The 15,918-nt window shown below is 47.9% G+C and overlaps 1 protein-coding gene across 1 annotated transcript; it reads right to left on the bottom strand.

Annotated features, from left to right (window-relative positions):
* Positions 1–3,495: 3,495 nt before the first annotated feature.
* dusp27 (dual specificity phosphatase 27) lies at positions 3,496–12,327 on the bottom strand. Its single transcript, XM_041966573.1, has 6 exons — positions 12,266–12,327; positions 11,338–11,479; positions 11,070–11,188; positions 9,732–9,963; positions 7,532–7,749; positions 3,496–6,619 (listed from the first exon to the last, which is right to left on the bottom strand). Exons 2-6 carry the CDS (start codon positions 11,454–11,456, stop codon positions 3,813–3,815), a joined length of 3,495 nt encoding a protein of 1,164 aa, XP_041822507.1. The 5' UTR covers positions 11,457–11,479; positions 12,266–12,327; the 3' UTR covers positions 3,496–3,812.
* Between the last annotated feature and the right edge of the window lie 3,591 nt (positions 12,328–15,918).

Below are 15,918 nucleotides of genomic sequence, written 5' to 3'. Positions count from 1 at the left end.
TCCACCTCATTGTCGCTGCTCGGCGATGTGGGATAAACGTCCCCGTTGTGGCTCTTGGCAGCGCCTTTCTCTTCATCTCTGATGTCATTTCCTGCTTCTGCTTCATCATGACTCAGCAGTTCAGACTCTTGCACAAGTGATGAAGGGGATGATTGCTCTTTTTCTTCTTCTGCATTTTCCTCTCTGTCTACCAGGGCATCCATCTCTTCTTCTCTTCCATCAATCAGTTGTTCTTTCTCCACTTCCTTTTCCTCCACCTCTTCTTCTCTTCCATCAATCAGTTGTTCTTTATGTTCTTTCTCCACTTCCTTTTCCTCCACCTCTTCTTCTCTTCCATCAATTGGTTGTTCTTTCGCCACTTCCTTTTCCTCCACCTCTTCTTCTCTTCCATCAATCAGCTGTTCTTTCTCCACTTCCTTTTCCTCCATCTCTTCTTCTCTTCCATCAATTGGTTGTTCTTTCGCCACTTCCTTTTCCTCCACCTCTTCTTCTCTTCCATCAATCAGCTGTTCTTTCTCCACTTCCTTTTCCTCCACCTCTTCTTCTCTTCCATCAATCAGTTGTTCTTTATGTTCTTTCTCCACTTCCTTTTCCTCCATTTCTTCTTCTCTTCCATCAATCGGTTGTTCTTTCTCCACTTCCTTTTCCTCCATCTCTTCTTCTCTTCCATCAATCGGTTGTTCTTTCGCCACTTCCTTTTCCTCCACCTCTTCTTCTCTTCCATCAATCAGCTGTTCTTTCTCCACTTCCTTTTCCTCCACCTCTTCTTCTCTTCCATCAATCAGTTGTTCTTTATGTTCTTTCTCCACTTCCTTTTCCTCCATTTCTTCTTCTCTTCCATCAATCGGTTGTTCTTTCTCCACTTCCTTTTCCTCCATCTCTTCTTCTCTTCCATCAATCGGTTGTTCTTTCGCCACTTCCTTTTCCTCCATCTCTTCTTCTCTTCCATCAATCAGTTGTTCTTTATGTTCTTTTTCCACTTCCTTTTCCTCCACCTCTTCTTCTCTTCCATCAATCAGTTGTTCTTTCTCCACTTCCTTTTCCTCCACCTCTTCTTCTCTTCCATCAATCAGCTGTTCTTTCTCCACTTCATCTTCTTGTTCAGTGTCTTCTTTTTTTATCTCTTCTTCCTCCTTCTCTTCCTCTGCTCTTCCCTCTCCTCCTTCCTTCATAACCTCCCTTTCTTCCTCTTCCTCCTGGGTCTTAACCTCTTTGCCTCCATCTTTTTCTTCTCCCCCCACTACCTGCTCTCCCTCCACAGTCTCTTGCTCTATTCTTTCTTCATCTTTCTCTCCTTCCTCCTTTTCTCTCTCTGCTCTGTCATCCTCACCTCCTCCTTTTGTCAGCTCCTTCTCTTCTTTTCCAACTCTTCCCTCCTGAGTCTGTTTTTGTTCTTTATTCTCCACTTCATCATGTCTTTCTCTCACTTTCTCCTCTTCCTCCTCTACCATCCATCCAAGTTTGTTCACAACCTCCTCCTCATCCTCTTTTACACTGCCTCCATCTTCATCTGCCCTCTTTTCCTCCTCAGTCTTCTCCTCCTCCTCCAGCTCTCTTTGAACCTCTTCTTCTTCTTCTACCTTTTTCAGCAGCTTCTCTCCCTCTCCTCCTTCTATCTCTGTCCTTTTCTCCCCATCCTCATCCTCTACCTCCTTTGCCTTTTCTCCCACCTCGCCTTCTTCCTCGACACAACCCCACTGCACCTCCTCTTCTCCTCCTTCTACCTGCACTTCTTTCTTTATTTCTGCTTCCTCCTCTTTTTCTTCTCCCTCTTTGCTCTCATTTTTATCTTCCCACTCTTGAAGCTGTCGATCTCCTCCCTCCTTCCTCACCTGCTCTTCTTCGTCCTCCTCCATCATCACCTCACCCTTTGGCATTTCTTCTTCCTCTTCCTGTTTGTCATCTCTTCCCTGGGCGCTTTCCTCCTCACCGTCGGTCCCGTCCTCTTTTTTGACTTCAGACAGAATCGGCTCCATCGTGTCCTCCAACGACAGAATGTCTCCAAACAGCCCGACCGCCTGGATGACCCGACACACGATGGAATTGTCCTCCAGGTCCAGACCGTCCAACATGTCTGCCGCCGTCCACCAGCTCGCCATCGGTTGGAGGAACGTGTCAAACAGAGTGAATGAAACAACCTCCCAGCTTCGCACTGCTTGTCCATGTTATGAAAGCGCTCAGACTCCCTCAGAAAGGATTTGATTAATGCTGATTGGCAGAAACTCAGTGCGCAGTCACAGTCCGGTGACCCGAAGGCCACGTTTTCAGCCTCGGGTCTGTAAGACTTTAATCTTTGAGGTGTGATCTCTGGCCCTCCTCCACCCAGATTCTCACTTTCAATGAACACCATGTCGACAGTTTGAATTCTGACAAGTAGCAGAATGTAAAATACCAAAATCCTGCATTTAAATGTACACTAAAATAAATATCAGCAAAATGCACCTGAAGATAAAAAAAACACAGTACACACTGGAAATACTTAATGAAGTACAAATACTTGGAAAATTAGAAGCCCTGGTTTAATATGTAGTTTTAATGTTTTATTAAAATGATCACAACAAATACTCAGTTGATATCTGTCATGAATGTTATCGACACGGTACGCAGATAATTATACTGCACACATGAGCTCAGCTCCTCACTCGTCTTTCAGCTTGAAGATCAACATTCCTGCAGCGGTTTATCCATCTGAGGTATGCAAAGCTTCACAATAAGCTGTAACGAGTGTTAACGTCTCACATGTGTGAGCATTATGTCACCATTTCCTACATTCGGTCAAACATCGTGACGAAAAGGTTCAGAAAAACTCTTTAAATGTGAGAAAATATGAGTGTTTAACTTTATGTTACAGATGTTCAAGTGTTGTTTCCTCAGCTGCTGATCAATCATTCAATAATTATCAGGAAATCACAAACCATCCTCATGTATCTGAGAATACACCTCACATCAAATCTCAAGCCATCAAATGCACCACCGCCACTGCCCACTAGGTGGCGGTCTAAGTCTTTATGACAGCTGAGGAGATTTCAGAGTCATGAGATCGGAGCACATCATCAGACAACAAACAGACTTCAAGGCCTCCACGTTTCCTCTCAGCTTGTTTTTAAGAAAGAAGAAGGTCTGACCTCAAATTCTGCAGAATGAAAAAGCTGCTTCAGCTTCATGTTTCATGTTTAGAGAAAGTCAACACACCCCAACCGCTGAGAAAAATACTCAACACGACGAGGGCCATCTGTGATTTTCTATTGAGAGAGATTTAAACTGGAATATAACAGAATATTAATGTAATAAACATATCAATCATCTGTATATTTGGCTTTTAAAGCCATTTATTTTCTATTTATTCTTCTTCTTGCTAATATACTAAATAAAAACCATCAGTCATCATTTATCAGAACATTTATTGCTATAATAAAATAATTTATCAGTACAAACAGGATTTGATTAAATCATCACCATTCATGAAATATGCACTAAATGTGTTTTACCATCACTTTTACATTCAACGGTGGTGCAACCAAAACCTTAATGCTACTTATATTTCAGTCATTATTAATAATACAGGCTCTGGACATTCATCCGGATGAGCTCTGGTGCATCATGAGTCGGTAAAGGTGCTTTTCTCCTGACTGATAATCATAAAAACTGGCTTCCCAAACACAGACGTCAACGATTCAAGTTAACGTGGCTCCAGCTCAGTTCTTCCAGTGTTTCTTCAACAATAGTTTTGGGAAACTAATTCTTTAAATTTATTGTTAAAAAAAACCCTTTGAACCAGCAGCACTTCACTCTCGTGAAACTCGTGGTTTCGTCTAAGATTCACTTCTGCTCTGCGATTTCGCTTCCTGCTGCGCCCTCCAAGCTGCGAGCACCTCGTCGTCTTCGGCCTCGGCGGCGGCCCGAGCTCTGATCCTCTGCCTGGTTTGGGCGATGAAGGTAGCAATGTCATCCTCCTCCTTGTCCTCCTCCGCTTCCTCCCTCCTACTCCTCCTCCCTGCCGCCTCGCTGCTTTCGTATCGCGAATGACGAGCGAATGTCCTCTTTGCGGAGACGTCGCCGTAGCTCTCCGACCCCTCGTCGCTCTCGGCGTACGACCTCCCCGCCCGGCTGTAGCTGTGGGACTGCGAGAACCCGTTGTAGGTATATTCTGCGTCTCCACCCGACAGGTCCTCATGCAACCTCGACCTGTATCTGGAGCTAACGCCATACGTTTCCTCGTTATCCTCATCGACGGCATATGAGGCCCTGCGGCTTGAGAAGTCGAATTCGGAAGCGGAGGCGTCGAGGTCGTCGTCCGGATCCTCCGAAGGAGCGGCTTCTGCTCCGGAGGCTGGTTTCCTCTGAGGAGGCCTGACGCTTTTCAGCCAGTCATCGATGCTCGTGTTCTTGTCTCTCTCCAGGGCAGGGTTGAGATTCAAGCACCCAGAGAGTCCGTAAGTCCTTGCGGGTTTCTCCTTTTTCTTTGTTTCCTCAAGAAACTCCTCCTCTCTCTTCTTTCTCTCCGCCTCCTCCTCATCATCTTCGTCCTCCTTTGGTTTCTTTTTCTTGTAGAGGGTGCTGCGTTTGTTGTCCTCCAGGATCTTCTTCTTTTCGTACGTAGCCATCTTGCCCCTCATCTCGGACTTGATCTCCTTGTCCATGGCGTCCAGTTTGCCCATGTTGACCTGGTCTTGGAAGAGGCTAAAAAGAGGCACGCTGGTGGTGGTGATCTTGTTCTTCTTGGAGCCCAGGATGGAGCCAGGGGTGGATCCCAGGGCAGAGCCTCTTCCGGTGAAACCTGAGGCGCTGCTTGACCCACCACCTGAGAGGACCGACGCTGCTCTACCGTGACCCTGAGACAGTGCACTGGAATAGGATGCGCCGCTCAACAAGGACGCTTTGTCATCGTCCACGCCACGGCCTGAAATCACGCTCGATGCACCACCAAAGCTGAGCTCCGATCCCACACGTGACGGAGGAGGCAGGCTCATCTCGCTTTGCTTCTGTTTGATCGTTTCGGAGACGACGTTAGCAATCCAGTTTTGGATGCTGGCCAGATTAACCATCGGTTCACCTCCAGGGCCCTGCACAGTAGGAACGGGGAGGATGGGGGGAACTGGTGTCACAGGATTACCTGGGACTGCAGATTGGGCTGATCTTGTACTGCGAGCCTGTGAAACTGAAGATATGACAGATGACCTGCCACTGAGCATGGACATGTTGTCGTCATTGGCAACGCTCGGCGGACCCGTGACTCCAGCTCCGGTCCAGAAGGCGGACAGAGGGATTGTACCTCCACTGACGCAGCTCTCAGTCTCCCAGCCACACACCGATTGACTCTCTTCTAAAGTTTTCTTTGAACGCTCCAGGATCTCCTCGCGTCTTTGCCTCCGTTTGACGGTTGCAGAGTCTTCACCCCGACTCAACTCCAAGATCTCGTCCGTGTTTTCCTCCCCGAGACGCTTCTGCTGCCTCAGCTTCCACGACTGATACGCTGTCAGGTTGACGTCTTGGAGGGATGGAGTCTTGGCTTCTCCCTCGCCATCGCCACTCTCTCCATTTCCTGCAGAACTTTTCTCTCCATCTTCTCGATCTTTCTTGTTCCAGCCGAACTGGATCCTCTTCACGCGCCAGCGCTCCAAAGGCGTCATCTTATCCTTGTTCTTCCGGCAGAAGTTGTACATGGAGCTGGTGTCAGAGAGGATGCTCTCCACTTCGTCCTCAATCTTCTTCTTTGCTCCCTCGCCACCTTCTGTAGCGGTGCTCTCACTGCCACTGTCGTCCTCTTTCTTGCGGTAGCGAGCAGCAGCTTGTTCCTCGATTTCCCTCAACCGCTGTCTCCAAAGATCAGAGTAACTTGTGCAGCTGGAGGTGGACATCGCGTCTGAGGGCGGACGTCTGTTGCGGCGTTTCAACCGCTCTTTCACAGCTCGCACGTCCTCGCTGGTGACGCTCTCCACGTCGGTTTCTACACCTTCCTTCGTCTTCTTCGGTCGGCCCTCGCTAAGAGATTCCACATCCTCGCCATCGCAGTTCAGCTGCGCCTCCCACCAATCATCGTTCTGATATTTCTCATTCCTGCGCTGCCACTCATGGATCATGCTGTGGAGACCGTCGTCATCGTCGCCGTCTTCTCTGCCCTCCTGCTCGGGTAAAACCATCTCTCCTTGAATGCGGGCTGAGCCCTGGTCGTGCAGCCCGTTCTGCGCTCCAATCAATCCACTCCTGAGCGCCGCAGCGGCTGCAGAAGAGGCGACGCTGCTCATCACACTTTCTCCATCCTCTTCCTCTTCCATCATGATGGAGTGTGCTTTCACCCCCACCATGCTCTGCTCTTCCTCTTTATCAGTATCGTCGTCGTCATCGTCGTCCCCGCCCTCGCCGAAGATGCGAGCACGTGCGCGGGCGTCAATAACAGAGCACTGGCTGAGCGTCTCGTCGTCGTCGTCGCGCTCCTCCATCAGGTTCTCGTTGAGCTCTCGCAGCTGCTTCAGGAAGCCTTCGTTGGGGTTGATGGCGCGCTTTTTCCTCATGGAGGTCAGCGCCTCCATGATGGTCATGTGCTGGAAGATCATCAGGTAGGACGCCACCAGGACAGCAGAGCGGCTGACGCCCATCATGGAAACCACAAGAACCTTTCCTGCAAGACAACAAAGCAGCGATTACAGCCTGACTGAGGCTGAAACCAATATCTACATTTAATTCTAATTTTTAGTGTAATGAAGTCTGGAGCACACCGTCATTATTAAAGTATTAATGAATTAATTAATGAGGTTAAAAGGGTTAAAAAAGCTTGAATACCTGTGAGCCTACAACTACTTTTTGGTGTGTTATAAACCTTTTATTAAACGTTGATGTACTGCCTTTAAATGCTAAAGATCTGTAGTTGTGTGAGATTTAATTAACATTTAAATGAAATAAACGATGTAAACTTGATCATATCACTGGTGTTTACACGTAGGAATGAACTGAAAGGGAGGGTTAGGGTTAACGCGGTCAACGCTGCGGCCGTTACGCGACGCTCCTGCAGGAACACAGACGTCTCTGTGCTCTCACAAACACTTCTCAGAAACTCCACGTTGTGTAAGCGCGGAGACGTTTGCGGCGTCTTTCACTGCGTCACCGTCGACCTCCGCCCGCGGACATCTGGATGAAAACATGTGCTTTGGGCTACATGTGATGAAACGAAGTGTGTCATTCACAAAACAAGCAAACAAAAACTAAAAATGTCATGGATTTCCAACTGAATCTCCACCAAGTTAACAATAAACTCAGATGTGGAGATGGAGAAAATAACAGACGACAAGCTTTTAATCCATTTCTTATGTCATGTTATGTCATATATGGATTTTGTTTTGCATTTTTTCTGTAAAAGCAAAAAAAGGGTTTCGACATCAGAAGATAAAATAAAAAATATATATATAATATAGTTAAAAGCTCTGAAATAAAATGACTTCTTTGAATGAAATGTTCATACATGTGTTGTTTCTTTCCGTCTTTTCACGAGAAAGAAGAGAAGCAACGTAACGGACACAGAAACAAACTTCCTCACCCTTGTGTGTCAGAAGAGCCTCGTCTAAGAATTCGGCGGTGGAGCGGAAGTGCACCGAGATGTCTGCGTCGGAGAAGTCGTCCACCTCGATGCCCATGTACTGGATGTTCATGCCGGCGTAGAAGGACTGGCCCGTGTAGACCCCTGTGCCGTGGGCGGTGTTCAGGATGTGGGTGATGCCCATTCGCTTCAGACGAGCCTTGTTGACTGCGATCGATCTGAAGAAGAATAACGATCGTCAACTGAGACAGACCTGTCGTGAGTGTGACCACCCAAACCCACCGGCTGCAAACCAGCAAACCAAAGAACCCTTTAAGACCAGCTTGTTCTCCAAAGTCCACGTATTTCCTGCTTTAACTGCAGTGGCGTGCACGGGGGTGGGGGGGGTGGGGGGTGGGGCGGGGTGCCCTCTTGGACTCCAAAACGCGCACTAAAGTGCCCCCTGGGAGCCAAAACGCGCACTAAAGTGCCCTCTTGGACTCCAAAACGTGTCCTAAAGTGCCCTCTTGGACTCCAATATGCGCTCTAAAGTGCCCTCTTGGACGCCAAAACGCGCGCTAAAGTGCCACCTGGGAGCCAAAACAAGTGCTAAAGTGCCCTCTTGGATGCCAAAACGCGTGCTGAAGTGCCCCCTGGGAGCTAAAACACGCGCTAAAGTGCCCTCTTGGGAGCCAAAACGCGTGTTAAAGTGCCCTCTTGGGAGCCAAAACACATGCTAAAGTGCCCTCTTGGGAGCCAAAACGCGTGCTAAAGTGCCCCCTGGGAGCCAAAACACGCTCTAAAGTGCCCTCTTGGACTCTAAAACGCGCTCTAAAGTGCCCTCTTGGATGCCAAAACGCGTGCTAAAGTGCCCTCTTGGGAGCCGAAAGGCATGCTAAAGTGCCCTCTTGGGAGCCAAAATGCGTGCTGAAGTGCCCTCTTCAGTGGCGAGGATGCACTATATGTGCCCTTTTTTTCGCCCCTGCCCTTCAAAAAGTCTGTGCACGCCACTGTTTAACTAGATGCTGCTGCAAGCTGAGGCCTCGAACATGCTCGTCAGCATCGCTGAATGTGACGGATCACGTCTGACCAGTCAAGGTCCAGCTCATACTGGAGCTTTCAGCCCTAACACATGGTCTTCATCAGCTCGCAGTCTTTGCTCACTTGTCATGAAGCTGTTTACACTTTCTGAGCAGCATATAAAACTTCACTTCAGCCACTTTTCATACTACAAAAAAGAGCAATGAGGATTATTCACAGGGTTGATTTTGGGGCACACACCAATGACTTATTCTGGAAGTCTAAAACTTTAAAACTGTTTGATTTGGTGGAACATAAAACAGCCAAAGTTTTATATAAAGCAAGGAACTATCTGCTACCAAGAAATATTCAGAGAAGGTTTCATGAAAGAGAGCAAGGTTATGATTTAAGAGGAAAATCAAATCTAAAGGTTGGCAGAGCTCGCACAACAAAGACAAGTTTCTGTATCACCATCTGTGGAGTAAAACTGTGGAATAATTTGAGCACTGAAATCAAAAACAGTTTGAGTATAATTCTGTTTAAAAAAAGACATAAAGAAATGATTCTCCAGAGGTACATTGAATAATTTACACAAGGTGTCTGCTTGCTATTTGAATTAAAATGTGGCAGGAAGTGATACATAGTGTTATAAAAATGTATTATTATATTTATTATTATTATTATTAAATTATTAGTAATGAAATTAATTAGAACACATTAATAGTTAAGATTATAGGGGTAGGATTAGATAAGTCTATACTTCTTCCTTCTCCCTTTCGCTCATGTAAACTACGTTGCTTATGAGACGTTTTGTGGTTGTTTTTTTTTTAGTTTTTTGTTTTTTTAATGTGCACTTATTTCCTTATGATTCCTGATGATTATTATTATCTATAAAGGTACTTTACATGTATAGCTATGTATGTATGCATGTATACATGTGTGCTTTTATTTTTATTTTTATTGTTGTTTACGTGATCGAAATAAAGTTATACTACTACTACGACTACTACTACTACTACTACTGCTTTGAAGATTTTTGAGGGAAAGTCAAGAACTCCTCTAAAAAAGTTGGTGTTTGAACATTTACCAGCAGACTCACCTGCTGAGGAAGACCATGTGATACGGTTGAAAGATCAGAAGAAAAAAAAAGCATCTCTCACAAAGCAGGCAGTCTTTTAGAGAAACACGGTTCATGACTCACTTCTCGCCGATGAAGACGTTGGGCCAGACCTCGTCCACGGGGTTGACGGGAGCCTCCAGGCGGTCCTGCACCATTGCCCTCTGGATGTCCAGCACACAGGGGGTGTTGTAGGGGCTGCGGTCATCAATCATGTCCCGCACACGGTTGTAGAGGTCTTCCACCATCAGCTGCTCTGCGGTTTCCAGCATGGACTCCGAGACGGACTCGGCACGCACGCTGCGAGGCGGCAGCTCTGAGGAGGAAACACACAGTTCGTGGTAACGGCGGCGGTCGACTCCGGAGGATTTATTTACTGACGGAAGTCGAGAATTAAATGAAACCATGAGAACCGATCGCACGGTGTGGCTGAATGTGGGATCACTCAGCTGCTTTCTGGAGGTTTGTGGTTTAAAGCTTGTGAGCGGACTCGTTTTTTGGTTAATTCTCCTGGACTAACCTGAAAACAGGCACACTGTTCATTGTCATCTGTTCATTTCTTCCACCCCTCATAGCAACCACTGAGCTTTGGTCCCCGAGTCCTCTTTCCTCTGTTTCTATGCACCATCATGTCTCCAGAACACCTCGTTAATGCAGCGGCCTCCATCAGGGACCCTCGTCCTCCCTGCACATCACCCATTAAGATGCTGTTCATGTCCTGTAATGTCAGAGGAGAGCTCTGATCCAGGAGCAGCTCAGCGATGAGGAGTCATATGAGCTAATTTGCTCAATCAGCACCACTCCGCTCCTCCATCAGAACGTCTGCGTCGGTTAACGAGCTGAGGGAAGGAAGCGTGGGCTCGCTCTCTCTGAAGACTATTCAACCAAATTAGACTTGTTGAATGACATTACTGCATGTGGCTGAGCGAAGAGCGATGAAGACGAGTCAGTGCGGACGGTGACCTGCTCTGGTCTACGTTCAGTCTCCTCAGTTTTTCAGCTGAACCTGAACCAGAACTCGCCGTGGCCTTTAAAGCTCAGCTCAGCCAGTAAATTACAAACCTGAAATATGATCAAACAGTTTGAGCTCTGGTGGATTTTAAGATTATTTTTGACATTTTGGAGATTTCACAACATTTGCTGCTGGAGAATTGAGTCTGAGATCTCAAAGTGGTTCCAGCCTGTCCGCTAACATCACTCAGTCTGCTCCACAAAACACCTTCAGATGAAACCTGCTCAGAAGCCGATGGTGCAAATGCATATGGGCCTCAGCTGCACATGCTGAGCTCTCATTGGCTGTGGATCAGTGACATCAGCACGGTGTCACCTGGACTGATGCTGCTTCCCGTTTAAAACCCATCTCGACGGGTATCTGATGGGCAACAGAAAGGCAGACATCAGAACAGGTTTCGACCGTCTCACCCTCGCTGATGATCTTCTTCGCGGCGATGGCTGACGACAGGTGGATGGGCTCCATGAAGATGCTGGCGGCGTCAGAGCCTGAGATCGCGGAGAACCTGGACTCTGACGTCATGGAGAAACTGACGTACAGGAGAGAGAGGAGATCATTCAAGGATGCAAAATCTTTTTTTTGCAATGAAGCAGCGAACGTTGAGAATGAAAGAAACCGGGACCCGGACCAGATTCAGACATTCACACTGCATCAAAGTGCTCGTTCAGGTGGTCTCACCTGGGGGACGGACAGCGCAGGTAGTGAGACTGGATGCCTTGGACGCTCCTCTGCTCCTCCTCCTCTCCACCAGGAACTGCCTGATCACCACGCTCCCCGCCCTCATTGGTCGACGCCATGGCAACCTCTTAGTCCCGCCCTCCTGCCGATTGAGAAAACGGTTTAACCTTAAGTTACCTCGTGCACCTGCAGCTTCCTGATTTGTCAGATATTAAATGAAGCAGGTTTGACTGTTAGCTTATCTCTGAGCTTCATGCTAACATCAGCAGGCTAACATGCTAACTGTTTAGCTGGCAGACTGTTCATCTTATTTTAGCATGCTAACATTTATTTAGCAGGGAACACCAAGGACAGCCAAGGACAGCTCAGTTTTATTTATATAGCGCCAAATCACAACCGAAATGCAACAGACCAAACTCTTTATCCACAGAGACACAACAATCCCCTCATGAGCAAGCACTCGGCGACTTTATGCTAAGCTAAGCTAAGCACAGACGTGACAGTGGTACAGCTCATCTAACCCAGCAAAGAAGTGAATGTCTGTGTTTTCCTTGAAAGGGGCCATTAAAGGTGGCGCCGCTAGCCCATCGTTAGCTCGTCCTGCTCATCAAATTATGAGAAAATGTTTGAAGCCTTCAAAGTGATGTTGCTGTGAGTGTGTGTGTGTGTGTGTGTGTGTGTGTGTGTGTGAGACACGAGGCCCTCCAGCTGATCTATTTTTAAGCAGAGCGACAGCTGCCTCAGAGGCTGGCAGGCCTGAGATCAGCGGCACTCTGAAAGGCTTCGAGCTTCAAGCGCAGAAAAACATCAACGCCGATCAGACGTGACAAAACTCGCAGAGAGAATGAGCTTCATGTGAAACGTGTGTGTGTGTGTGTGTGTGTGAGAGAGAGAGTGTGTGAGAGTGTGTGTGAGTGTGTGTTCTTACCTCACTGCTCAGTCAGTCTGAAGGAGGCCGTCTGAAGCTGATGGCGGCCACACAGACACTAAAGTTAGAGAGAGACCTCCACCCCTCCTCCACCCGCCTCCCCCCACCAGGCCTGTAGAGACACCCGACACCACAGCTGCAGGTAACCGAGTACTTTTACTCCAGTACTCCTGCACTTACACACTTGAGAGATTCACTGCTTCTTTGTCTTTTCCTGAAGTCCCCCTTCCTTCTGTCCTTGTTTCTATCCTCATCTCCTTTCCTTAGGAAACACTGAAAACGACCTTTGAAAAGCTCACACAGTGATTGAAGCCAGTCTGTTCTGCTTCAAACGCAGAGCCGAGACATTCGGGATACTTTTAGTGAACAAATGTCAGAAAACTGCTCATCAGAAGCTCAGTTAACCGTCGCAGCGAAGGAACAAACGAGCAGACGTTCTCGTTGGAGGAGCCGGAGTCAGAGTAGCTGCTGACGAGTCGCCAGTTCAGAGTGATGCTGCTGAATAATAAAAGGAGTTTCTGCACACCATGATGATGTCACAGTGAAGCTGACCTTTGACCATCACTGAGGCCCTGATGTCAGTTTTCATCTGCCACAGCTCGTCGTGGGTCCGTCAGGGCGGCGAGGACCCGCAGGACACGACCGGACGAGTGCAGGAGAGGTTTCACCTGCATCAACAGCAGCTCGTTGGCAGGAAGCAGCCGTCTGTTCCCGGCCGTGACGTCATCGCCGCGTGTTTTTATCAGGAACGACTGAGCGCTCCGGGCCTGAACGCAGCTTGTGTTTATCTGAAGTCAGCTGACGAGCCACTCGGCTATTTATACCCTCAGAATGCAGCTAATTTAAGTCACCCGGCCGCTGATGCGAGCTCACTTGGTGTATTGTGTGTTTGGAGGAGGAGACTTGTAAAACCAGGTTTGGCTGATGAGCTTTGTAAGATCCACATGAATCTGCATTAATCACTTTCAATGTGAAGATTTCAAAATTCCACTTCTCGAACGAGCAGCAGAAACACCAGATCAATGACATCGTACTGCGACCTTCAGGGCGTGTCTGCGAGTTTTTAACTGTGTGTGTTGTCTGGAAAGAAACGCACGAAGAAGTGAACATGAAGAGACTTTATTTAACGTCACAGAAACGTGTTTGGAACAGACAGCAACGCGATTCTCTGCAGCGCAGAGAAAAAACAAATGGCCACTCGATGCACAGTGTTCGTGTCAGACATTTGTCCAAACGGGGACAAATTAAAACGAGTTTACAGGCAGAACCGACACATGATTTCAAGCTGGTCTCCGCTCAGATTTTGGGGGGAAAAGCAGCAAATACAGTTCATAATGCAGCATTTCTTTAAAGCTACATGCGGCTAAACACAGCCCGATTAGCTCAGTCCAGATAGAAAATGCTATCAATGCTAACAGACAGGAAACATGACAACACAATGAAGCTAAATGACTTTCAGCCGTTTTTCCTCAATAGCCTCGAGCATGGCGGGCAGTTAGCCACGAGCTAACGCGTCTTTATGTTGGACTCATACGGTTGTGTGCTGAAACCTGCACAGGTTGAGCTGCCTTTTCACTTTTTATTGCATCGAAAAGAAATCCAAAGTGCTTTTGTCCAATCAGGAGAGAGCTGAAACCTTGTTTAGTGACAATAAAAGGTGAAAAATGAACAAACGCTGAGCTGGTTTGAGAGTTTTCGACTCGTTCGTGGCACGTGTTCGAACCATCTGCTGCGACTTCAGCACAAGCAACGGAACAAAAAATAAAAGGCACAAACAGATCAATAACAGCACAACATCAAACTGCATCAGCAGAGAGGAAACACAGCGACGGCACAACACGGCGTGCAGCTGAGGGGCAGTACGGAGGCAAACCGCCGCGTTACAGTTCCTGGTCCACTGGGGTCAGTATCGCTTTGATTGATCCCCGATTGGCAACGCGATCCACCTCCGAGCTATGTGACGAACAGGTCACGTGGCACAGCTACGCCTCATCGTCCTCTTCCAGTGAAAACGCTGAAGGTTTATCGACGCCGTCCGGAGTCACTGGGAGTTAAACGCCAAGTAACCGACGGGCGGAGGCTACCGGCTCGTCCCTCCAGGTCCGGCTGAGGCCAAACAGAGCCCGCCGTTCACAGACTGAGGAGGGTCGGGATCAGGGTCAGGGTCTTCAGGTCTCAGATAAAAATGGTGGATTTGGCCCTTCAGGCTGGTTCAGGTATCTTAAATAGAGTGATAGTTCAGGGTTCAGTGTGTTCGCATACGTCTACACACCTGGCCGATCACTGTTCGCCGTCATTCTGGTTGTTGCTGTATTATTTGTCTCTGGAAGTTGTAAAATCTTTTGAACGCGGCCCAGCAGCTGTCGTCTGGTGCCGATTTAGCCAACGGTCAAAGTTTCTGAGCTTCAGCTGCAGCCTGCAGACATCAGACAACAGATACGTTCAAACATAAAAAGCTAAATCGGCGTCAGATGACAGCTGATTCTGCACATGGATTTTATTTGTTGTGGTTTTTGGGAAGCACACCGAGTCGCCCCTGTTACAGCTAACTCTGTAAGCCAGGCAGGATTATACCTTTGTCTCCTGCTCCAGTGTTGGTACCTGGCCGCTCATGACGACCCTCACCTGTCGTCATGAGCTTCAGGTAATGACCAGAGGCATCGCATTAATGTTGCTTTGGATGGCCCTGAAAACCCTCCTGATCCCGCCGCCTCCTCCTCATGAAGGCCTCAGAAATCCAGGACAGGACAAGGTCTCATATCTCTAGAACGTTGTTACACAGTTTATCTAAACGCTGGTTCATAATCCAAAACACTGCAAAAATTTCTGTAGAATACACAAAATAGCTTCTGTAGGAGTGTTAAGTGTGCATGTTTTTGAATCCGCTCAGAGAAACCTGCTTCTTCCGTCTTCTTCACACGTTCTGTGGAAAACAGAGAGACGTCCAGTTTGTGGAGACGCAGCGCCACAGTGAGGACGCCTGACGTATGAGTGAAAGCTCCTGAGCTTAAAGCCACAGCTCGCGTCTTCCTGAGGGCGTGAAAGCCTCGTTGATTCCTCACCTGTTTTCGGAACACACCTGTTGAAGACCTTCATCCTGGACTGAACGTGCGCAACACATGAGACGCCGGAGACAGAGACACAGATTAATATTCCACTCGTGTTCAGGACAATCGGATCGTATCAGAGCGAGCTGGCACGTGTTCGTACCGTCACATTGAGAGCAATGGAATGAGCTCGCGTCCTGAAGATGACAGTCATGTGGAAACGAGCTGGAATGTGGTGACGTTAACAGGAACCGTTTTTAAAGAGTGTGCAAAGAGGCTTCTCGCACCAGGACGGGGTCCGGCTAAACTCTGGAATGTTCCTGCATGGACAGAGGGTCCGAGCGCTGAGTGGAGACAGAGGCTGGTTTCTTTTTCCTGAGAAAGACGTCCTGAGCGTGAAGCTTTGTGCAGACGGTCTCGGTTCGTTGGACGCAGCGCGTAGCATCAAGGGGTTTAATGTATTTAAAACAACTGCCGACTCTCTTTACCCATGAATCACGCAGGGTGACATGGCTCCTCTGCAGGTTTTCAGGCCCACATTTCGAATGGGACTCGAGCAGATCTGGGTCCAGATGTCGGACACCTGAACGCTGCTTATTGCAACAG

The sequence above is a fragment of the Chelmon rostratus genome, chromosome 24, assembly GCF_017976325.1.
Source record: "Chelmon rostratus isolate fCheRos1 chromosome 24, fCheRos1.pri, whole genome shotgun sequence".
NCBI classification, from domain to species: domain Eukaryota; kingdom Metazoa; phylum Chordata; class Actinopteri; order Chaetodontiformes; family Chaetodontidae; genus Chelmon; species Chelmon rostratus.
This window is presented reverse-complemented; position numbering and strand designations above follow the sequence as displayed.